Source organism: Morus notabilis, unplaced genomic scaffold, assembly GCF_000414095.1.
Source record: "Morus notabilis unplaced genomic scaffold, ASM41409v2 Scaffold152, whole genome shotgun sequence".
NCBI classification, from domain to species: domain Eukaryota; kingdom Viridiplantae; phylum Streptophyta; class Magnoliopsida; order Rosales; family Moraceae; genus Morus; species Morus notabilis.
This window is the reverse complement of record NW_010367598.1, coordinates 165,223-188,013: the sequence shown is the minus strand read 5'-3', so window position 1 is coordinate 188,013 and position 22,791 is coordinate 165,223. Positions and strand designations below refer to the sequence as shown.

Below are 22,791 nucleotides of genomic sequence, written 5' to 3'. Positions count from 1 at the left end.
CATTGCTTTTTGATTATTATGCTTAAACATTATCCTCTTGTCTATAACACTCATATACAATGTTTAAGGTTACATAAATAATCACAGAATTTTCATTGATATTCATAAAATATTCACAAATATATACACATAAAATGATGAATAAACTCTTTTATTAAATAAATAATAAATAGCCTAATACATCTTATGCTTCTAGGACACCATTCCCAACACATTCCAACTCTTTTTTCCTTGCTCTTAATCTTGTTCATTACCACATACCTGATGTTATCTCTTGTCATCTCTCATGAAGGAATCCCCCATGGATAGTTGTTGAATGCTTCTAGGTCGTTGACCAACTTGGATAGTATAATGTTGGAAAGCACATACAAAAGCCCTATCATGATTGCATCGTCGTCGCTGTCATATTTCGTGTTGGGGTCGGATAATGTTTGCTTAATGGCTGCCCTCGGGACGTACGATAGATTTTTCCAATATCGTTTATGGAGGCGGGATTTGGCAGACACAGGCTACAAGTGTGTTGAACCAACACACTTAAGACCGGTGATGAGGGCATACTCAGCTATAGAAAATCGCCCGATGTCGTCCCCAATAGCAAAGAATAAAGAGGCTTCAAGTGTGTTGAACCAACACACTACGACAGGTTGAAGCTGCAACTTCTCAAATTAAGTCCGTGTAAGACCCTGCCGTAGTATTCCCATTGTTTCCTCACAGTTAACAGTACGTTTTATTTTAACGTTCTCTATGTCCTCGTATGGAACCATTCTTATGAACTGTAATAATACTAATATGACCGGTCATACTAATAGGCAAGGCAAACAAAAAACAAAGACAAAAAAACAGATCACACCTTATGGGCCGGTCATACTTAGTAATTGTATAATATTACTGGTTTCACCATATAATATTACGAGTTCCACCACAATGACAATCCAATGAAGCTCATAAATTTCAAATAACTGACCTTAGTATCTGCTTTTATCTTCCTCCAAAGGCATCTCTTCCTCCAAAGTCTTTTTTTTTCTTCTAAGATGACAAACATTATTAAAAAAATAATAAATACAAAAAAAAACAATAAAGCAAACAAAGTTGTTGACCAATGTACTATGACTGGCACACTAAGAATCTAATAATTGTTCGCTCGGTCATAGTATTAAGATCGACGTTCATAAGTGCTATGACTGCCGCACTAAGAGCCTTCAATTGTGCGGTCACATTACTATGATCGAGGGTCATAATGCTATGACTACATGCTCATCTGTCAGGCAATCGTACTATGAGCCTGCCTGCCTAATGAGCAGTCTTAGTAATTATGACCAGCGGTAATAATTACTATGATCGGACAATGTGTCTGTCTTATGACCGGTCATAATAAAATTACTAAGCGGTCATAATGATATGACCGCCCATCAGGCAGAGTCACATACCAAATAAGTAAGGAACACAATGACAATCCAATAACCCCCAAATAACTGACCTTATATGCTTTTATCTCCTCCTTCAAAGCCTTTCTTTTATTCTAAGATGACAGAAAATGGTAAAAGAATAAAAAAACAATAAATTCCTAAGAAAAAAACAAATAAACAAGAAAAGCCAACAAATTTTTCACCTTTGTCTCGGAATCCGCCATTGACCTCGTTTGTTTCGTGGCTGACTTCTCTTGCATAGAGGGGGAGGTTTCCTCGGTTCGTTCTTATCCGACGAAGAGGTTTAGATGTTGATTTCTCCGGTGAAGGTTGGTCAGTTCTCGTCGCGTGATTGCGTGGGTTTTTCTATCGCGGGTTTGTCGGTGTTCAAGGTGGTAGATGGTGGTAGACAGTGGTGATCGTTCGTGTTTTTTGGTCTCTGTGCACACATACATCCGTTCTCCTCCTCTCTCTACTTTCAATATTTGAATTAGAAAAGGCTTCGTAATATATATTCAAGGCTTTAAAACTGAAATAGGATAAAATTATCATTTTAACTCAAGTAAAACCCGCCTGGTCCCACTTTTGCTGACATGGCGATGCTAATTGTGAAAGTATACAAAAATTGTGCTAAAATTAATAATCATTTACTCATGAGTGCTATTATTGAAATTAACCCATAATATATAAATTTTAGGGAGTAAAAAGCAAGGAGGAAAAGTATGAAAACTTAAAAAAGAAAAAAAGGAAAAAAAATAAAAATGACAATAAAACAACAATGTTTTTGAATAGTGTTTTTAGGAACTTTGATTTATAAAAGAAAAAGAAAAAAAATTGAAGTAAACGACATGAAAAAAAGTTAAAAAAAAAACTTATGAAAAAAACTTGCGTTAAATGTTTCACATCTGAAATTATAAATTTAGGATCATAGGCGAAATATATTTATGTAAGGACATATTTGAAAAATATTAATTTAATAAAGTAATTAAAAATAATATTTTAAATTATCTTAAAAATATTTAAAATATATACAAATTAACGGTTAAAAGAAAAAAAAGCAAAACGAACTCTCTCTTTTTAAGGAGAGAAATAAAAAAGAAAAAAGGAATTTCAGCCCAAATGACACTTCTTGAAATTTTTTTCATAAATGACAGAAGTTTTATAAAATTTTAAAAATGGTGATTTTTATTAATTTAGTGGTTTAATCGTTGATTGACTTAGCAGTCAATCATAGTAATTGAATTAATTATCTACTAATAATTAACTATAGTTTATCATTGATTAACTCGATAATATTTCATTATTAATTAATATTAGTTAATAATTAACTAAAATTAATTAGTAATTAATCAATTTCAATCAACAAATTACAAGTTTATTAATGATTAATGAATTAATAATGAATCGGTTAATTGTTGATTAATTATGGTCAATAACTGGTTGACTGTGGGTCAATCATTAATTGACTATCGTAAATAAAACAATCATTTTTGTAAAATAAAAAAGCTCGTTCGTTTATGAAATGAAGCGGTAAAAAAAGCCATCGCTAATTTAAAAAAGTAGAAAAGAGACAAAAATTTTTTAGAGTGTATATGTTTAAATTTTTGTCATTTATTCTTGATTAATTAATTTCTTTTTAGTTAAATAATTATATTAATTAAAATGTTATTAAAACGATAAAAATCTAAATTTAATAAAGGGAGAAAGAGGAAAATAGACCAAGACTTGAGATGAATTAAAATTAATAGGCCAATAGTTTACATAAGTTAATAAATAGGTCAAATTACTATTTTCGTCCATAACTTGTCTGGTTATGAACCATAACTTGACAAGTTATTGTCTATAATTCACGATTTTTGTTCATAACTTATCTGGTTATGAACCATAACTTGCTAAGTTTGTCCATAACTTTTCTGGTTATGAACCATAACTTGATAAGTTATGGTCTATTAATTTTTATAACTAAAAATTGGTCTATATACTTCCTTAAGCTTTTTATATTGATCTATTTTCTACTATTTCTCTTTAATAAATTTGGTAATTTTCCCAAGGAAAAAAAAAAAAAAAAAAAAAAAACTCAAGCCCAGCCCACAGAGCGGCCTACAAAGCCGTTCTCTGACAAATGCAAGGATTACAGAAATAGAAAATGAATTTGTTTGAAAGACGAGATGTGGTGATTCCAGACTTGCTCTCTGATCCAACGGCCCACATTGCATCAGCTTCTCCATCACTGATCTCTTATAAAGCATCACCGACCTCCATTTTCCTTCGTCCTCTCAATCAAACAAACGCTTTCCCACATCTCCCTTGTGACGCTCAGACAGGTCAATCTCTCTCTCTCTCTCTCTCTCTCTTCTTTCCTTTCGATCTCTTAGTTTTGGCTTGGATCTGTGCGTTTCGTTTCTCTAATTTCTGAATCTTTTTCGTTTCTGCAAAGTTCTGATCTTTGGATTTCCTTTTTCGCAATTTGTCTTCCATTGGTGAACATGTGTATACGCGTCTTTATATCGCTATGTTTGCATGTCTTGACCTATATGCTTGATTTCGTTTGCAAATTTTTTTTTTCCTTTTCCCGGTTTTGATTTGAGCTTTATGCGAAATGTTTGATCGATTCTTGATCTTTTTGATGCTGAATGTTTAAGAATGATGTCTCAGTACAGAGTTGACGGGTTAGATAATTGATCGGGTAAAGAAACTGTTGAAACCAAGAATAGTAATATAATTAATTATTAACAAATAAGAAGAAATGATTAATCACATCGTCCTGGCTTCTGTAAAATAAACTTGTATTTGTTATTTTGTGTGATCCTTTTCTGTTTATGATTGTTTGTTTAGCTATATCTAGCTAGTAGTTAAATCTATGTATCTCTTTATTCATTTACGTTTCAGTTAGGTGATTGAAAGCTTAAGATTTTTGGCATAAAAAACGAGGGAGAGAGAGAGAAAAAGAAAAAGGCCATTGTAAATTAATAGTACCTTGTACATTTGAATTTGATTGCAAGAAAACCTAGCTGCTAGATCGTGAGTTTTTAGGTGGTGAAAAAGAAACAAGTTTCCTGGATCCTTTGCTATGATGTTTCCTATTGAAAAATAGACAAGTTACTCTAATAGATTTCGCTAAACTTAACAGGTAATAGAAGATGGCAGATGGTGAGGAAATTCAGCCGCTCGTTTGCGATAATGGAACTGGAATGGTCAAGGTACTAATTTGGTTTGTCTGCATTTAGATGTTTCTCTTGTGATCTGAATCTTCTGTGCAAGTAGTAGCTGTATGTTGTGCTGTTTATTGGGTATTGACCGATTGTAATGTTACATTTTAGGCTGGGTTTGCTGGAGATGATGCTCCACGTGCGGTGTTCCCTAGCATTGTAGGTCGTCCCCGTCACACCGGTGTGATGGTTGGCATGGGCCAGAAAGACGCCTATGTTGGTGATGAGGCTCAATCCAAGCGTGGTATCTTAACTCTGAAATACCCGATTGAGCACGGTATTGTGAGCAACTGGGATGACATGGAGAAGATCTGGCATCACACTTTCTACAACGAGCTTCGTGTTGCCCCTGAAGAACACCCTGTTCTCCTAACTGAAGCTCCTCTCAACCCCAAAGCAAATCGTGAAAAAATGACCCAGATCATGTTTGAGACCTTCAACACCCCTGCTATGTATGTGGCCATTCAAGCCGTTCTTTCTCTATATGCCAGTGGCCGTACAACTGGTAAGTTGCTACATCTTTTGATTGACTATGCATGCATGTTCGTTAGACTTGGAAGATCTTATAGATGCTGACAGGAGCATATTTAATTATGTTGAGAAGCTCCTAATTAACAAAGTATTATACATCTGATGAGATTTTAGTCTGGTTGCCACCTAAATCATGACGATATTTTCTCACTGAGTGAAATTGTGAATTAAATTGTGCAGCGAACTTGTGAATTAAATTGTGTTGTTACTTTTAATTTTGTTGACCTCTCTTAATGTTGTTACTAATCTTTGTTGCTTTTTTATTTGGTTTGTTCCTTTTGTTTCAAAAACGTTTAGCTGGGAGTTTTTTATATCTTGTGCAGGTATTGTGTTGGACTCTGGGGATGGTGTCAGCCACACCGTTCCTATCTACGAGGGTTATGCCCTCCCTCATGCCATTCTTCGTCTTGACCTGGCTGGCCGAGATCTCACCGACCACTTGATGAAAATTCTTACAGAGCGTGGGTACTCCTTCACTACCACTGCTGAACGGGAAATTGTTAGGGACATGAAGGAAAAATTGGCTTACATTGCTCTCGACTTTGAGCAAGAGATGGAGACTGCCAAGACCAGCTCTGCAGTTGAGAAGAGCTATGAGTTGCCAGATGGACAGGTCATCACAATCGGTGCCGAGCGTTTCCGATGCCCAGAAGTTCTTTTCCAACCATCCATGATAGGCATGGAAGCTGCAGGCATTCATGAAACTACCTATAACTCAATCATGAAGTGCGATGTTGATATCAGGAAAGACCTTTACGGTAACATTGTCTTGTCTGGTGGTTCAACCATGTTCCCGGGCATCGCTGACAGAATGAGCAAGGAAATTTCTGCCCTTGCACCAAGCAGCATGAAGATCAAGGTGGTGGCGCCGCCCGAGAGGAAATACAGTGTCTGGATTGGAGGCTCTATCTTGGCATCACTTAGCACCTTCCAGCAGGTTTGTATATATATTTAGCAATTCAAAAATGATTCCTTTGATTCGATTTTTGGATATAATTACTGATCTGAATTACGAGTAATTTGCCTGTTTCCTATGCAGATGTGGATCGCAAAGTCGGAGTATGATGAGTCCGGGCCTTCAATTGTTCATAGGAAGTGCTTCTAAGCGTTTGGGAGTAGGATCATTGAAAGAGAGAGGGAGAGAAGCGAGTACTACTGTTTTTATTTCTTGGACAAAAAGTGCAGTTCGCGGAAGGCTGATATTCTAGCTCTGTTATCGTTTCATAATATGTTGTCGTCATTTTGGATTTTCTTCAGAAGCGTGGAGTTAAATGATCCAATCTCTTTTTAAATCGTTTGTTTTGATAAGTTTTTGTTGTTTACTATCATGCAAACTTTTTGTTTTTGTCAGCCCAAGATGCCTAAGTTATTTATGAACCTCTTAGGAGCAGCGGCTTGTTAAATGGTATTTTGATTCGTTATTAATGTATTGATCCAATAAAACAAAGTCATGCTCCTTGCACTTTGAAAAAAGAACTATCATAAAGCCGAATGCTGTGTTCTCTATCCAGGCAAGGTAAACTTGGTGTATCAACTAATTAAATACGACCAAATTGTCTATCGCTTGATTAGTGAATTCTCTTGTGGGCAAGCAAATTTGTTCAAAGCATTATCACCTTTTTGATCTTTCATAAGCGAGTGTTATTTTTTTTTTTTTTGGTTTTCTCTCTCTCTGTATATGATCACACAATATGTCTCGTCCACGTGAAAAATAAGAAATTGTATGCGTTAAAAACAATGGTTCAGCCAAGGCAAACATGGGTTTCTAAGCAACATTTATACACCTAAATATATATTCGTCAAACATATAATTTTGACAAATTTACACAGCTGAATTCTCTCAAGACTTACAAGGAAAAAAAAAAAATAGTTTTGAGACTAAAACTAACAAGATTGACATCCTTTTGCAGTGTCTATATCCCAGAAGAAAGTAGGGATTTTATCTGATGTTCATGATCACAAAATGGGTGATTTCCTCTGGGATTCCCATCTCCTGTGCTTAGCCAAGATTCCGAAACCTCTTCTTCCTTCACGAATTGTGAGTTCCTTTCCTTGCCACTCTCTTGCGTTAACCTGTTCTCCTCATTTAGATGATCATCATAGTAAGAATTACACCTGCCATATGCTTTAGAAGGAAAGCCTTTGTCAATGGCAGACGAACGCTGGATGAAGCTCCCGAATCCTTCGATTCCTCGAGTCAAATTACGAGCTCTTGCTCTTTCTTCATCGAGAAACACCGAGTTTTTGATAAGCTTCAACACCCTGTCGCACAACTTATTAACGCGCAACCCCCAGTTGAACCTGCATGTTAAAACACACAACTCAAAAGGGCATCATTCGGACATTGAATTGTGTACACTAAATACTACTCAGAGATTATATAGTCAAAGAAATACCAACCCTTTCTCATCTATATACTGAAAATTTCCCATCTCCTTGATGACATCTATATCATCCTTAAACTCCTCAGAAACTCTGAGTGGTCCATGAGTTAAAAGGTGTTCCAATAAAATTAGAGCCTTGTAAGGTCCTCTCCAGTTGTTTCTATCAAAGTTCAATAACCTGAATGAGCAGCTCAAACAGTTAATGCAACTTTTGCAAAAACAAGTACAGTTTCAATCAAATTTTCAAACATTAAACCTGCTGTGCAGAATCTCCACAATCCTCCAATAATCATCAACTTCAAAAGCAGCCCTTGATATCACTCCTATGGCACGTGTGTCTGGTGGCCACGTGTTCCCATTTGTGGCATCTTCTGTCATTCTAGAATAGAAGACCCCAAAACCATGAGAATACAGAACGTATGAGAGAGAAAATGCAAAAACCAATAGAAAACCAATATTATGACCCAAAAAAAAAAAGAAACTATAAAAACTATTCGTACTCGCATATCAAATTGTTGAAAAACTAATTCAACAGCTGAAACAGTAGTTTCTACTGATGGGATACGATAACAGTACCATAAAAGTTCCTCAAAAACTAATAAAGAGAAAACTCACAGTTGTGCAGGTGTTACATCAGTTAGAGCCAGACGAGCGGTTTTGATCTTGTCCTTGATAAAGGAAGAAGCTTGCTTCTTTAATTCATGGAAAAATGGACTAGTACTCCCCATGTTTTTCTGGCTTGAAAGGATTGACATGTTTGACAGAATGGAAGATGATGATGATTTTTTGTTGTAGACTTCCGTATGAGACATGTACGTACGTAAGAAGAGCAACCACTCCACAAAGGGAAAAAAAAAAAAAAAAAAAAGAATTACCAACTTCACTTTTGAAAGTCGTTCTTGTGTTGTATATATAAACTCTAGAAGATTAAGGAAACATGTTATTATATGAGAGATTTTTTTTATTTTTAATTTTTATGTAATTTTATACAAATTTGATAAACATAAAACTTAACACACCGATATAGAGAAGATTTCTTATTATATTTAAGAATATCTCACATGATATGAGATTAGAGAGTGTATAAATAAAGGAAGACTTCGTTTATTTCACCGATTTGAGTTTTACTACAGTAAAAAACTCTCAAAAATCATCACATCTAACTTTTTTATTATAATAAAAAACTTTCAGATAAAATCATATCTCAACAAACTAAACGGAGAAGATTTCAAAACTTTTCAATAAGCAAATCATGTGTTGACATCAGCAAGATAATTTCAATTTGACTATGGTCAACTTAGTGCCTTAGAGGCCCCTGAAACTCTTTATTTGTGTTTTTTTTTTTTCTTCAATTTGTTCCCTAACCACCCTCTGCTATTTACAGGTTTGTACTTTGGATATCAAATATCCTTCAATTTCCCACAGGCCACAGCTGGAGGCAAATAATCTAGAGATGTCAAACGTGCTGTGCCAGGCCGGCATGGCAAGCTTGACCCCAGGCCCATTACCGGCTTAGGTTGTGCCTGGCACGGCCCTGCACAGTGCGGGGCCGTGTCTGGGCCGGGCTTGAGAAGAAAAACTCAGGCCCGGTCCAGGCCCTTGGTCCTAGTCCATAAGGGCCAGGGCCGGGTGTGGGCCCAGACCCTTCACAGGCTGGCCCCGGCCCTTGTATTTTTTTATAAAAATTTAATTAAAAAAATATATCATATGCCCCAAAAGATGTGATTTTATTGAATTGACATAATAGGAGTACACATAAATGACTGCCTCGTTAAAAACCTTCCTAAGTAAAACCCGTGGGGAGATCGGGACAAAACCTTAGCGAAGGAAAAAAGAGTGCAGTAGCTAGGAATAGTAAATTACAAACCTAAGTGCTTCCAGAAGATTCTGTTATTTCTAAGTTAGAAAAATATTCTTGCATCGAATCATCTGTGTATTGTTGTTTTCGTCTTCTGGTATCTTCCCAGTCTTTAATGCACATTAGTCCCTCCAAGATATCTGGATGCATTCTGCTTCTCTTCTCGTCAAGAATTCGGTTGCTTGCGCTAAAAGCTTGCTTTGATGCTACCGTTGACATTGGAGTTGTAAGAATGTCACGAGCTATTATGGACAGTGTTGGAAAATGATCGGTCTGTTGGGAATCGAATCGAATTCGGATGCGGAACTGTAGCGGGGAGGCGGATCGTGTATAACAAAAATTTTATAAAACTTTTGAGATACTCTATAAATTATATTAATTTATGCATGAATAAATTAATTACATTAATTTATATGTCAAGAACTCAATTAGGAAAAATACCTGGAGGCCGACTCGGATGATAACTTGAGTTCTTTGACCACGAACAGTCCTTGCTCCAATCTTTGTGTTTAGAAAACCAAAGTCTTCCACGTAGACGTGTGTGTGGGCACACGTGAGACAAAACAGGTTTGAATAAACACTCGAATTTTCCACAAACACCAACGCATGCACGATGTGGAATTTTTTGGGAGAAAAATAATTTTTCTTTTTCTTTTTCTTTTGAGAAATTCGGCCACCTCTCTATTAGGGTAGAAAAAATGTTTCAAAAATTGTGTTCCCAATTTTCTATCATTTTCATATTTAAAGAGTAGAAGTCAAACTTTAAAAAGGAATCAAATCTCTATCTCTTATTTTGAATTTGGAACAAAAAATCTCCTACACCTTATCTCTAATGTGACCGGCCACCCTAGGGTTTTTCTCCCTTGTGTGTGGCTCCAATTCTGGATAGGGAAGGAAGATAAATCATCATTTATCCTGTAGTCCAATTTTAATTCAAATTCAAATTCGAATTTAAGTTAAACTTAAATTAATTTGAATTCTAAATTGAACAACTTATCAAATAAGTTTAAAATGATAAATTTAAATTATGTTCAAAATAATCACATTATTTAAATAATAATTAATTCTCAATTAATTATTTTTCGAGTATTTAATTTTAGAATTTCATAATTCTAAAATTTCCATTTTGTCCTTTGTGTCTGGTAGAATTAAAATGACGATGCGGGGACTTATGGACCTATAATCCCGAGCTCCAATAAAATTAATAATTAATTAAACACTTTAATTAATTAATCAATTCTATTAATTCCAATAGTTACTCCACTATAAACTTGGAATTGAACTCTCGAAATCATAGACATTAATTACTTCTAAACTGTGAAGTGTCCATTTGATATAGTCATTGCATATAGATCAATCCTCCATAAATAATTCATAATTAGAGTCAGGTATAATCCGTTAACCTCTCTAATTATATCTACATCCTTGAGTACCATTGATTCTCTAATGCATAGTGATTCATAAAACACATTCATGAACCAGAGCACTCTTACTAATCCAAGTACCGAATCAACACTCAAGAGAATTATTTATCTACTTCTTTCTCAAGAAGGAATGGATCCCATCTCATATAATAACATTTCCGGCTACCTATATTCATCATGTCTTCAAAATACAATGAATAAGATTCAGGGTCTCGAAATCCGTACCGAGTAAATCAAAAGACATAAATCCATAAATAGGAGTTTGTTAAGAACTCAGGATTAAGATCATTCTATATATGACCATCGGTAGACTCAATTAGAATTTCTATGCTTAATGGTCTTGCTCTTCCACCACTGTAAGATGACTAGTTTGTCGTCATCGATTACAAAATTTACTTTAAAATATTTAACTAGTTCCGTAGACGCTTGTGTTGAGGACGATCCTGTCGTTTTCTCTTTCTTCTTCAAGAAACTCCACGACGATCCTTTAGGCCCCGAACTAGTAGTTGACGACGAAGTTCCCTGTTCTTTTTTACCTGTGCTATATTTTGCTTCATACAAACTAAAAACTTTTTCTAACATTTTCTTAGCGTCAGTAATACTTAGTTGCATACCTATTTCTAAATTCTCTGCGGTAGCAGTCATCAATGATTCAGTTCCATCTACTCCGCACCTAGGATCTAAAATGGTTGCCAATGCATATAAACAATCTGACCAATAACTTTTAAATTTATTTTCCATTAAGTTAACTATATTTCCAAAAAGTTTTGTATCCCTATAATAAGAAAATATTTCTGAAATATTAAATAGTTGATGTAAAGCTAAATGTGCAGTAGGATAATAAACTCCAGAAAGTAATTCAGTAGCATTGTAAAAAACTTCTAGAAATTTAAAAAAATACTCACCAATCTGCCAATCAGGATCGAAAATTAAAATTTGGTCGTTCTTACTGTTTACGTATGTCGTGATAAGCTGTGAATACGGGAGTGCTGCCTTCAACATTAAATATGTTGAATTCTACCTATGTCTCACGTCAGTTGGAAACTTTCTTGGGCGCATCTGGCTGTTCCTGCAATATTGTTTGAATTCTTAGAGCCGAGCTCAGAACTAGATATGAAGGATAATGATTCTCTAATATTTGGAAGATTAACTGAGATATGTTCAATGCCTGCCTGAACTACTAAATTAATTATGTGACATGCACACCGTTGATGAAAAATTTTCCCTCAAAATGCTGGTTTCAAATTACGTTTAAACAGATTAATTGCAACTGTATTAGCTGACGCATTATCAAAAGTAATTGTTAAAACTTTATCTTCTATCCCATAAAACCCAAAAATTTTCATTATTGTATTAAAAATAGCTGTTGCGTTATGAGGGTATGGACATAAACGAAAACCAATTATTCTTTTTTGTAAAACCCAATCGTCATCAACGTAGTGCGCTGTGACACATAAATATCTAGTTTTATTGCACCCCTCCCACATATCAGAAGTACAAGAGACAGTAGCATTAAAAGTCCTAAAATTATCAACAAGAGATTGTCTTATTGCATAAAAAACTTTCATGCAATTAGAACGAGTTGTGTTTCTACTTATCCGTTTAAATTGTGGGCAAAAGGCTATCTGGATGAATTCTTCGAACAAGGCATCATCTGCAAAAGAAAGAGGCAATTCGGCACTAGCTAGAAATTTAGCTAGTGCCTCACGAGCACGTTGTGCATCGTATGTAAAATTTTGTAACCCCTGTGATGTGAGTGATAGTGTTTGTTGGCGGGAGTCCACACTCCCACATTGGTGCAACAGTACGCATACTTTCCAATGTCTATCCAGGTGACCAGTACCCCCACCATTTTTATTAGAAAATTACTTTTTACAATATTTACATACCGCACGAATTTTCATCTCACCTGTTTTTAGATTTGGTCGGGGCTCCTCGGTGAAATGCTGCCATGCCGGAGAAGTTCGCAGTCTTTTTCCTCTGCTGCGTTCTCCAGCTTCCTCGTTGTGTACTGAAGCATTATCCACCGGAGCATTTTCTGGTTCAATGGGGGTGGGGTTGGGAGGCATCATTTCATCCTCATAAAATGACTCATCACCACGCTCAGAAAGAGCAGTGAAATCAAGGAAGTTTGGAGCGGCCATTTCTGGAAATTGATAGAACTTGATTGAACTTTGTAAATGAAAGAGCTAGAAAATGAATGAACGCGAGAGAAAAGCTTAGAATTAAAATCAAATAGACAAGTTGAGAGATAGAATGAGTGTGAGATGAGAAGTTGAGAGTGAATTGTTGTGTGAGATTTATGGTGGAATTAAGGGGTATTTATAGGAGATTTTGGGGGTGAATTTTCGGATTTTAGGGTTTTTAGCCGTTGGGCCCTTCGCGGGCCAAACGGGAGGCACGTGATGGGCCAAACAGGAGGCCCGTCACGTGCCTCCCATTTGGGCCCGCGAAGGGCCCCTGGACCAAATGAAATGGGCCGTTTCGCGGACTTGGGCCGGTCCGAACAAGGGCCGAATCAGGGCTTGGGCCGAACCGAACAAGGGTCGTGCCGTGGGCCTCCACGTGCTTGGGCCGTGGGCTGAGAAGCTGAGGTCCAGCCCTAGCCCATTACACGTGTCGTGCCGGCACGGCCCGTAACAGTAGCGAACCAGGCCGTGCTGAATCCGACACTATTACGGGTTGGGCCGGGCCGTCCATGGACGGCCCGGCCCATTTGACACCTCTACGTTCCAGTATCTTGCTCAACATATTAGTGAACAAGGCGTGCGTTATTAGGTTTGGGTGAAGCTGAGGAGTGTTGTAGAAGCACATAAATCAAAAAATCCAATCGATCTTTTGATTTGATATTTGAATTGGGTAAAACTTGAAGTTGAATTGGGTTCCATTAGAATAATTCTTATATGAATCATAATAAATGCGTAAGAATTAAATAAATAAAAAAAAGAGAAAAAATATTAAAAAAAAAAAAAAACGACAACAACGACGACAATAACATTATAGGCATGGTGTTGAGATTTCCCCCTAAGGGGTCCTGTGTCTTTTGAGGAGTCAATCTCCAAAACCCAAAGCCCTATAGTTACTAGTTGATCATTGTTTTTTTACCCGGACTAGAGAATTGCCTAATTGAAAAATGACTTTCTCCGACATTAAATATGGTTAAAATAACATCAAATCAAAACATATACATCTGACAGCTAAAACAAACTCCAAAGAGAGAGAGGGGAAAAAAAAAAAGAAAAGAAGAAAGACACCATGATGCACAGTCGACTGCCAAATTGTAGGGAATGAGAAAATGGAAATCAATTTTAAGTTATCCTCTATATTTATTTTGCTGATAATTATTGCACAATGAATTATTAACCCTAAGCTACTAAGACTTCTATTCTTTTAGTAAATTTAGAAACAGAAATGAAATGTTTCAATCCCATTTTTTTTATAGCCAAATAAACGAAAGGAAATTAGGGAGAGTGGCCATTTTATGACAAGCATCCTAAAATATGCCTGAAAGTTCAAAAAATTAGAGGAATGGACGTTTCTTATTTCTTTCTCCACTGCAATGCCAGTTTCACCCTTTCTTCCCAGTTCACAGTCGACATCATTTCTCCGACCACTGTTGTTCACTCCCCGTGTGGATCTCTTTCCTAACTGTTGTTTGTACAGATCTTGCCGTCAAGAACCAACTCAGTTTCAAAAAGACGGTGTCGTGAGGATTGACATATGTTGTATGATCCAAACGAGAGAACAGCTAGATTTCTTGGTGTGAGGCAGCCATGCTGCTCATCTACTAGAATAATAGTCTTTGCAACTATTATTAGTCTAGGGTTTTACCGGCGTTTTTAGGTGGAAAATAGTCTTTGCAACTTTTTTTTTTTCCCCTTTTTACCGGCCTTTTTCTTTAATTTTAAGAAACTTGGATCATTGATTTAAAAACCCATTAAAACTGGCCATTGTTGCTGCTATCGCCATAAATAAAATAAAGAAAATTATTGGTAGCCTCTTCTCAGTTCCCATTCCTTTTCTTTCCTTTCAAAAACTTCCATTTCCTAATTCCTATTACATTCCCTTACAAACAAATGAACTAACAAATTGCATTATCTTAAGAATCAAACTAATACATCTATAGTCTAACAAGGAAACTTCGACTGAAAAAAGTTGATCCCTATTCCCTACGTCGCCCATGACATTTAAGGTAACAATCCTCACGTTTGTATACTAGAAGTTGAAGACGCTTAAATGGTATTTAGTGGAATTTATTAAGAGCACCACTTGCTACTGAAAGCTCAAACTTCAAAGCATCTTCAGCAATTTCCAACATTTCCCCAAAACACCCCAAAGTCCCGAAAGTTGAAGAACAGATAGAAATGCACTTCATGAATACTGAAAGGCCTACTAATTTAAGTCAAGAAAGCAATAATTTTCATCTATCTGCTCCTTTCTCTCTTTTGAAATGTATATATAACTTTAGCTTCACGTTCTCAAGAAAGTGATTCAACTCTATAGTCAGTCAGCAAAATGTAAGGTTAAAACCTAAAAATCAAGTACTTCGTTAGTTCGTGGCTTTGGAATAAAACAAACTCATGTAACTTAATAAATCTATTTTGGCCCCTGCATATAGGCTTACGAAGGAAAAGTTTTGTGTACGCCGTGGTGCTCCCTGTGCAAATTTGTCTCCTCTGATAGTGTAAATAAAACGAGCGACAACGGGGATAATGATGTTCCTCCCAATTGAGTTCAAGTGTGATATAACTTAGTTACGGATTCTCCACATGCCAGTCCTATATCCGACAGACATCAGTGCAAGCTCCCAAAGCATGTTGAGAATGCTTAATAAGTTCACCTTTGATCCCGGAATTTCAGACCAGTTCACAGATGTCTCAATCATTCGGATGTCAAACCGTTTGCATAGAAAAACTAATTCAACGTCGAAGCACCACCTGCAGAAAATCCATATCACAATCTATCAATATCTCTAAATTTTATAGCTACATTTGATTACCTGGTAAACATTTTGCAGCAATATTTGATATTTTTAATTCATGCAGTCCTTTTAATTTCTAATCTCACTATGCAATATAAATCCTTGTATTCACTTGGTAAACATTTTGCAGCAATATTTGATATTTTTAAAATTTTGATTGAAATGTTTAAGCAGACAGTGAATTTAGGTCATCTATGCGATGTAGATGTGATTACCTTTTCAAACGAATGTTGCTGAAAAGTTTCCTTCCAGCGGCTCTCGTAAACATCTTAAAACCACACTGCGAGGCATGACGAAGTCCTCATCAGGACAACCAAGTATATTTCATCCAACGTTCAAATTTCAATCAAATCATTTGGCAGTTTAATGAAAGAAAAAACATAGTAGAAACTAACCTGTGTATCCCGAATTCCAGGACCGGCAGACAAGAGAACCACAAGATGGAAACCCTTCATTAAAAAGTTGCGGTACCACTTCCTCTGTAACATTAATAGAACCAGGTTCAAAAAAAGAAATAAAGAATACGAGGATCAAAGTAGGCATTTATTGCCTATAGCAGCAAGCAGCAAAGAAAGACTAAACTGTAGCCAGGGCCTTCTCCTCAAGGTGAGCACGGGAACCAAATGCAACAATTGGGACATCAGATACTCTAAAACTCGAATCACTAGTCGCTGAATCACCCAACTGAAATTCCTTTTTAGCAACTGCGTGGATCTAGAAGGTAAAATGAAAATAATTTCATTACCCTGGTTAACATGAAAAAAGACCTAGAAAAGAAATTGTAGTATTGCTAATATGATCAAAACCAGTACAAACCTGATTTTCAAGCTTTTCTAGGTCATTAACCTTGGTTGCCCCATCAGCATCCAGCATTAGAAGTAGTTCACCACGTGAATGAAGCATTCCCTGTTTTACAATGCTTTCACAAATGTAAAGAGCTTCAATCAGTAAGGAATTTTGTCATGCGCTCTAAGTAACGTCGAACCTCAACAGCATGAGAATGCGTTCACAAGTAAATGGATCATATCAGACTCACTTTTCTAATAGCTTCTCCCTTGCCATGATTTCTACCGAGAAGGATAAGCCTCACATTATCCACAGTGTATTTCTTGACATATTCAAAAGCTACCCTTTTTGTCCCATCAGCACTTCCATCATCAATAATCATCACCTGTTCAACAAAACAATCCTAAATAATGTAAACAAGAAACAGAAAAATAAAAAGATAAAGATATTCTAAGATTACTTGCAGCAGATTGACATAATTGACCTAAAACTGTTAATTTAGTCCTAGATGTCTACAATACTCGAAGTTCTATGACACCTAATTAAACCAATATGGGTAATCCAGAAAACGAAGGAAACAAAGTAGTACCTCGTATGAAAAAGATTTATCCTGTGCCACACGTTGTTGAAGATAACTGCAGAGTACAGCCATACATATCATCATAACTGGATATTGTTTCTCAAACAAGTATTCTGTGTTTATATGCGTATAATTTCTTCTGGCAGGTGGCATAAAAAGTCATGAAAATTGTATGAATGTTTATGCCCCAAAAGCTAATACCATTCTCCGACCAGTCAAGCACCCTCTTCAGGGAGACTCGGGGATCATAGAAACAAAAAATGTGAGGGCATCACAAACCTGCTCTTCTAGCCAAGATTCCTTACATACGAAAGTAATGGAAAATCTAAAAGAAAATATACTAAGATGAATATATTTATAAATCAAAATGCGCAGCAACTAGTTTTACTCCGAGATGTCTTACTTCATTGTTTCATCAAGAGCTCCAGGGAGCCTGTGCTCTTCATTGAATGCTGGAACAATCAAAGATAAGTACTTTTCTGCTGGATCAAAAACAGAAGGGCAACGAACCTATAATAAATGCACCAAAACACACTTGCATATCAACATAACACTCAGATATTAATTTAGTGACAAAAACAAAACAACAAAAAAAAAAAAAAAACCAATTTTTTTCCTCCATCACTCCAAGTCTTAATAGGAAGAACTTTGATCACAAAATAAACATATACTTTAGACGAATGTTCCTTTGTTTGAAGCATATACACTCTATAGTCTATTGCCATGTTCAAGGAAAAAAAAAAACAAAGCACAACCTCACATCTATCAACTGCAAAGTCCAAGACTTGATTTATCATATAATTTGACTAGATTCCAGTTTGTTGGTATGGATTTTACTCGATTTTTAAACTCTTTTATAAATCTCTAATCTTGTAGAAAACTGATTAACAAATCCAAATGCCATTAGAACTTGCAAGGCGTTGACTAATAAAGTTGAAACAAACCAAAAAAAAAAAAAAAGAAGGAAAATCATTCAGAAATCATCGAACTTTCCAATCAATTTCGTTCTTTTTCGATCAATAGTACACATTATTCAAATCGAATTAAAAACAAAAAACAAACAAATCTGGTACCATAATAAACTAATTAAACCGACCTGTTTCAACGAATTCGGATCCTCAAAGATCGCAGGGGCTTCGACGTGCCTACAATAATACAAATAAAAAAAACAATTGATTATGAATAATAAGCCAAGGAAAATAGAAGATTGAGAGAAAAATTGGAAGAGGGCAGTGGGGGCGTACGAGTGGTTATGTCTTCTTCTATAAGCTTCGAAAATTATGACGGAAAATAAACCTAGGATTAGGATTACTATCAGGGCAACCATGATCTCCACCATTGTCAATAAACTTAAAATCTCCATTATTTTTTTTTAAAATCCTCTGCTTCGCCAAAAAGTCTTGCGTTTAGCTGGTTGTCTTGATGGATGAAATTCTGAAACCAAAGACCTACCGCTAATGTTGTTGGATACCGCCTATTTGGCTAGCGTTAGAATTAAATTAATATATTTATAATTAAAATTGTTTAACGAATCAACAAGCCCGTCTAGCTCAGTTGGTAGAGCGCAAGGCTCTTAACCTTGTGGTCGTGGGTTCGAGCCCCACGGTGGGCGTGTTTTTTTTTCTTTTCTCAAATGTCGTTTATGCTCCGTTAGTATTTTACAAAGAAATTGCAAAACGACGTTGAAAGGCATGCGATAAACTAAGTAAACAACGACAAGAAAACGAAGCGACGACCATAAAGAAGCGAGAGTAGAATGAAAACGACAACAAGAAAATTTAAAGTAGAGTGTTTGTTTTTAATTAAAAAAAAAAGAGAGAGGGAATCAACAGATAAATATAAGAAAAACTAAGGACGCTATATAGATACGATGATAAGATGGAAAAAGGCAATAAAACGATAACAGTGAAAACTGAAAACGACAACAAAGAAAAGGTACCTGATAAGAACGAGGAGTCGAAGGAAATGGCATCAGAATATGCTGCAACAATAGAAAACAAAAGGTAAATGAGAATGACGACTTTTTACCGAAAAATCGACGTCAGTATTACAGAGAACGACCACTGTAAAGGAACAAAACACAAACATTGAAAGGAATGCAACAATAAAGTGCACAAACGACTATAAATAGAGGAAACGATAACTTTGTATAAACAATGACAAAGAGGAAACAATAGCAAAACAAAAATCGACAACAAATAGTAAAGAGTAAATACGAAGAAGACGGCCACTAATGGGTATGTGAAATTCATTTTCTAGAGCAATATTGCGTCTCTAGCTGACCCTAAAGGGGTCTCCCACAACTTGCTCCACTCACCTCCATGTGGGTGTCCAAGGTTTCATCCTGGTTATTCATAGTTTAAAAAAATATATATATAACAAAGTTACACGTCTCTCTCCTTGGTTTAAACTTTTGAGACAGAGACAACCAAAGGAATTAAGAGTGCAACAATGAAAGTAGCTTGTAAAACGTTTGAGGGTTAATCATGTTTTAGCCAAAAAGATAGGTCAAATGTTATTTTGATTTATGACTTTTAAAATACTAGAGCGAATTTTCAATTGATGAAATTTCTCTAAATAACCCTTCTATTTATCTAACTGTTAAATAGCCCTTGATGAGAAAGAGCATGCAAGGACTATGTGTGGTTTAATGGTGGTTATATTTACAATTTTACATGTTGTGACACGATTCTTAAGAAGAAAGCTGAGCCCTTTTTCCTCAAAAAGTCTAAATCTGAACTGTGAGTTTAGAACCATCCTATATTCGAATATTTAAACAACCTCTCTCCCCTAAGATCTCATGGGTGTTTCAAAGTATTTGTTAAGAGTATTTGTAGTTTAAAACCATAAATTTACTTCTTGCTTACTCATAATTCTCACAATAATTAAAACTTTATTGTCAGGTTTTATACTTTCAAATACCAGTTTGAACCCGAGTAGAACTCACATGGGTTCAGAATTTTCAGTTCAAATTTAAAAAGCTTAAAACCATATAATTCCAACCGTGAAATAAAATGGGCCCTGAGTTTACCTCCCCAACTGTGGGGGGGCAGTGGCAGAAAACATAAACTCTTTTAACTCTTAATTATTACACCACCTTAAATGAACGATATATGTTCCATAGAATGTGGTCAACATATCCTATATGCCAAGCTCAAATGTGAAACTACATACATTAGATTATATTCATATTAGAACGTCCCCTTTTCAGTATTGTACATTGCTTGCATGTGACACCCTATAATGCCTTGTTATGACACACCCAATACACACTTTTGGGTCCAACGAAAAAAGACTGTCTCATTACTTATTACCCCACGCATTATAGGAAGCTGCACACCACTCAAAAACTCCCATTTGATTCTAGTTGCCTGAGTAGGACGACAGAGATGTCCATGATTCATGTGGAAAAGTTAGCAGAGATGGGCCTTCTGAGCTCTGAGGACATGATTAAAGCCACAACACATTAGAAATAGATAGGGAAACAAAGATAAAGAAAAGGATATCCTTTTCTCCTGACTTTTCTTATACCACTAAAGCTTTTAATAGAGAGGTGGAGAAGCAAGCTGGCCCTTCCGTCCTACCAACTTTTCCCGCTTTTTCCATCCTACCAAACATCACTTTTTTCCACATTAACCCTCATCAACATAATCATTTATGATCACATCCATCTGTTTTTGTATAATTCCTCAACCCGTAGTGGAACTTCTGGTTTCAATCCTTATCCTTTATGCTGTTGTTACCTTGAGCGAGAAATTCTGAGGATTGTAATACGTGCAGATTACAATATAAATATTTGGGTCACAAGTTTTAAATCAATTAAATAGCTGCCGGTGTAATTTACACTCATTTGGGTCACGGGTTGAATCCAGTGGCACAATTTACAAGAGCTGAAAGTGTCGTAATGATGGGAAATAAGAAGATGAATTCTATGGTTAATTAGGATACGGAAAAAATATCTTATTATTAAAATGTACACAGTTTAAAACCATCGAGTTTTTTTTTTTTTTTTTTTAAGTTTAACATCATGATTATTATGATGTAATATAACGATTAAAAATTGTATGCTAAAATATTTTTTTTCATGTTTTATGAGAATTCTTCGGAACCAAAAATTTTCCTGGAAGACTATCAGCCACTGAAAAACTTTAAAAACATTAAGTTATCATAAACGAGATTTAAATACTGACATTGTATTAGCAAATACTATAGTTGTACATGTCATGATGACTCATGCCTAAAGCTAATATATAGTAAGTTTCTACCCAAAAAAAAAAATCAATATATAGTAGCTAGGTAAGAAGATCCGCATTAACAATATTTCACCCAAAAAAAAGTGAATCAAGGATGCACCAGAACTTAATCTAGAAATACAAATGTATTTAACAGAACAGCGTGTTTGATTAGTGTCACTACTTTAGAAAAATTAATAAAAAAAAGGGTTAAATCTGTCACTGCCTTTTTCCCTGGAGACTTCTATTAACAGAGACAACAACATAAACATTACAGAGCCCCTCTAATATTACAAGTCCACATTTATTCATTCTAAAAATACAAATTTTTTTTTTTTTCAAAATAAACAAAGATCCCAACAAATAAACCAATACCCCCGTAATAATAATAATAATAATAATAATAATAATAATAATAATAACAAAAAAGAAAAACCAATAATAACCAAAAAAAAGGGGTAAAAAACTCAAAGTCTGATCTAATGAGCCATGGCGACAGGATGAGGAGAATTAGCATAGTTAATACTTCTCTGGTTAGGCAAAGCGAGCATAGCCGTATGATCCAAGAAGTCCTTCAAAGCCACGACAGACTGCAGAATCGTCCTCAGATCTTCGGCACAAGAGAATCCCAAACTGCCGACTCTTCTGACTGCATAAACGTAGAAAGTCAAACACCCTTTTCTGAACTTAAACCTCGCCATTTCGCTCCCAGCCAAACCCCTTATGAACCTCTTGTTGACCTCTCCGAGCGGAATCTCGGTCGGCCAGAGGGGGTCCACCGTGGCCGACCGCATCGCCTCCGACTCGAACACGAAGAGCAGGACCTTGCTCTTCTTGGTGCCCAGCCCCAGCGTGAGCGTGTGCCACGCGTGGTGGGCCAGGATCGTGAAGTTGGTTGGGAGATAGGCAACCGTCGAAGGAAAGGGAGTTTTGTTGTGTTTGGTTGGCGGGAAAGAGAGGAGCTGGAGGATCTCTGGGGGCCGGGCACGGCGGATCGTGAAGGACTTGACGATGAACTGGCCGCCGAAACGGACGCCCTTTACGTCGGAGCTTGGCTTGAAGGAGAAATCCGATGATGTTGGTGGTGTTGTTTTGGTGGTTTGGTCATTTGGGTGTTGGTGTTTTTGCTTCTTGTGGTTTGTTGTTGTTGTATTGCTCTTGCTTATCTTGATTTTCTTCTCTTTCTCTTCCATGGTTTTTTTTTTTTTTTTTGGTGGGTGGGTGGTGCTACTTGCTAGCTAGTTAGTGGACTAGGGTGGGTTTTGTTTGGGTATAATAAACAGGGCTGGACTGATAATTATGATAATTATGATAGTGATAATAATCTTTAAGGGTTGGGGTTTCCACGGTGTATTATTGAATTGAGATTTTTATATAATAAGGTATGAATAGATACTTAC

The 22,791-nt window shown here is 36.1% G+C and overlaps 4 protein-coding genes and 1 non-coding gene across 5 annotated transcripts; 2 read left to right on the top strand and 3 right to left on the bottom strand.

The window, feature by feature from the left end:
• The first annotated feature begins 3,640 nt into the window (after window positions 1-3,640).
• On the top strand, window positions 3,641-6,589 carry LOC21394037 (actin). The gene is made up of 5 exons (XM_010112836.2): window positions 3,641-3,730; window positions 4,537-4,606; window positions 4,727-5,120; window positions 5,470-6,083; window positions 6,186-6,589. The coding sequence occupies exons 2-5, from the start codon at window positions 4,547-4,549 to the stop codon at window positions 6,249-6,251; spliced, it is 1,134 nt and encodes a 377-aa protein (XP_010111138.1). The 5' UTR covers window positions 3,641-3,730; window positions 4,537-4,546; the 3' UTR covers window positions 6,252-6,589.
• Window positions 6,590-7,059: 470 nt separating this feature from the next.
• On the bottom strand, window positions 7,060-8,285 carry LOC21394036 (clathrin interactor 1). The gene is made up of 4 exons (XM_010112835.2): window positions 8,146-8,285; window positions 7,787-7,909; window positions 7,547-7,708; window positions 7,060-7,447 (listed from the first exon to the last, which is right to left on the bottom strand). The coding sequence occupies exons 1-4, from the start codon at window positions 8,283-8,285 to the stop codon at window positions 7,060-7,062; spliced, it is 813 nt and encodes a 270-aa protein (XP_010111137.2).
• Window positions 8,286-15,212: 6,927 nt separating this feature from the next.
• LOC21394035 (dolichyl-phosphate beta-glucosyltransferase) lies at window positions 15,213-18,592 on the bottom strand. Its single transcript, XM_024175269.1, has 10 exons — window positions 18,404-18,592; window positions 18,256-18,304; window positions 17,563-17,669; window positions 17,169-17,214; window positions 16,830-16,964; window positions 16,610-16,699; window positions 16,376-16,507; window positions 16,189-16,272; window positions 16,009-16,073; window positions 15,213-15,749 (listed from the first exon to the last, which is right to left on the bottom strand). Exons 1-10 carry the CDS (start codon window positions 18,520-18,522, stop codon window positions 15,563-15,565), a joined length of 1,014 nt encoding a protein of 337 aa, XP_024031037.1. The 5' UTR covers window positions 18,523-18,592; the 3' UTR covers window positions 15,213-15,562.
• A 106-nt stretch (window positions 18,593-18,698) lies between these two features.
• Window positions 18,699-18,771, top strand: TRNAK-CUU. Its single transcript has one exon. It is a non-coding gene; the product is annotated as a tRNA-Lys (tRNA).
• Window positions 18,772-21,827: 3,056 nt separating this feature from the next.
• LOC21394034 lies at window positions 21,828-22,584 on the bottom strand. Its single transcript, XM_010112833.2, has one exon. It carries the CDS (start codon window positions 22,582-22,584, stop codon window positions 21,871-21,873), a length of 714 nt encoding a protein of 237 aa, XP_010111135.1. The 3' UTR covers window positions 21,828-21,870.
• Between the last annotated feature and the right edge of the window lie 207 nt (window positions 22,585-22,791).

Coding starts and splice junctions, on each gene's coding strand:
- LOC21394037 (XM_010112836.2), top strand. CDS start 4,547: ATGGCAGATGGTGAGGAAATTCAGCCGCTCGTTTGCGATAATGGAACT. Junction 4,607..4,726: donor ATGGAACTGGAATGGTCAAG/GTACTAATTTGG, acceptor GTTACATTTTAG/GCTGGGTTTGCTGGAGATGA. Junction 5,121..5,469: donor TGCCAGTGGCCGTACAACTG/GTAAGTTGCTAC, acceptor TATCTTGTGCAG/GTATTGTGTTGGACTCTGGG.
- LOC21394034 (XM_010112833.2), bottom strand. CDS start 22,584: ATGGAAGAGAAAGAGAAGAAAATCAAGATAAGCAAGAGCAATACAACA.
- LOC21394036 (XM_010112835.2), bottom strand. CDS start 8,285: ATGTCAATCCTTTCAAGCCAGAAAAACATGGGGAGTACTAGTCCATTT. Junction 7,910..8,145: donor GATGTAACACCTGCACAACT/GTGAGTTTTCTC, acceptor CTTCTATTCTAG/AATGACAGAAGATGCCACAA. Junction 7,448..7,546: donor CAGTATATAGATGAGAAAGG/GTTGGTATTTCT, acceptor TTTAACATGCAG/GTTCAACTGGGGGTTGCGCG.
- LOC21394035 (XM_024175269.1), bottom strand. CDS start 18,522: ATGGAGATTTTAAGTTTATTGACAATGGTGGAGATCATGGTTGCCCTG. Junction 16,965..17,168: donor ATAAATCTTTTTCATACGAG/GTACTACTTTGT, acceptor TTTGTTGAACAG/GTGATGATTATTGATGATGG. Junction 16,700..16,829: donor AGGGAGAAGCTATTAGAAAA/GTGAGTCTGATA, acceptor ATTGTAAAACAG/GGAATGCTTCATTCACGTGG.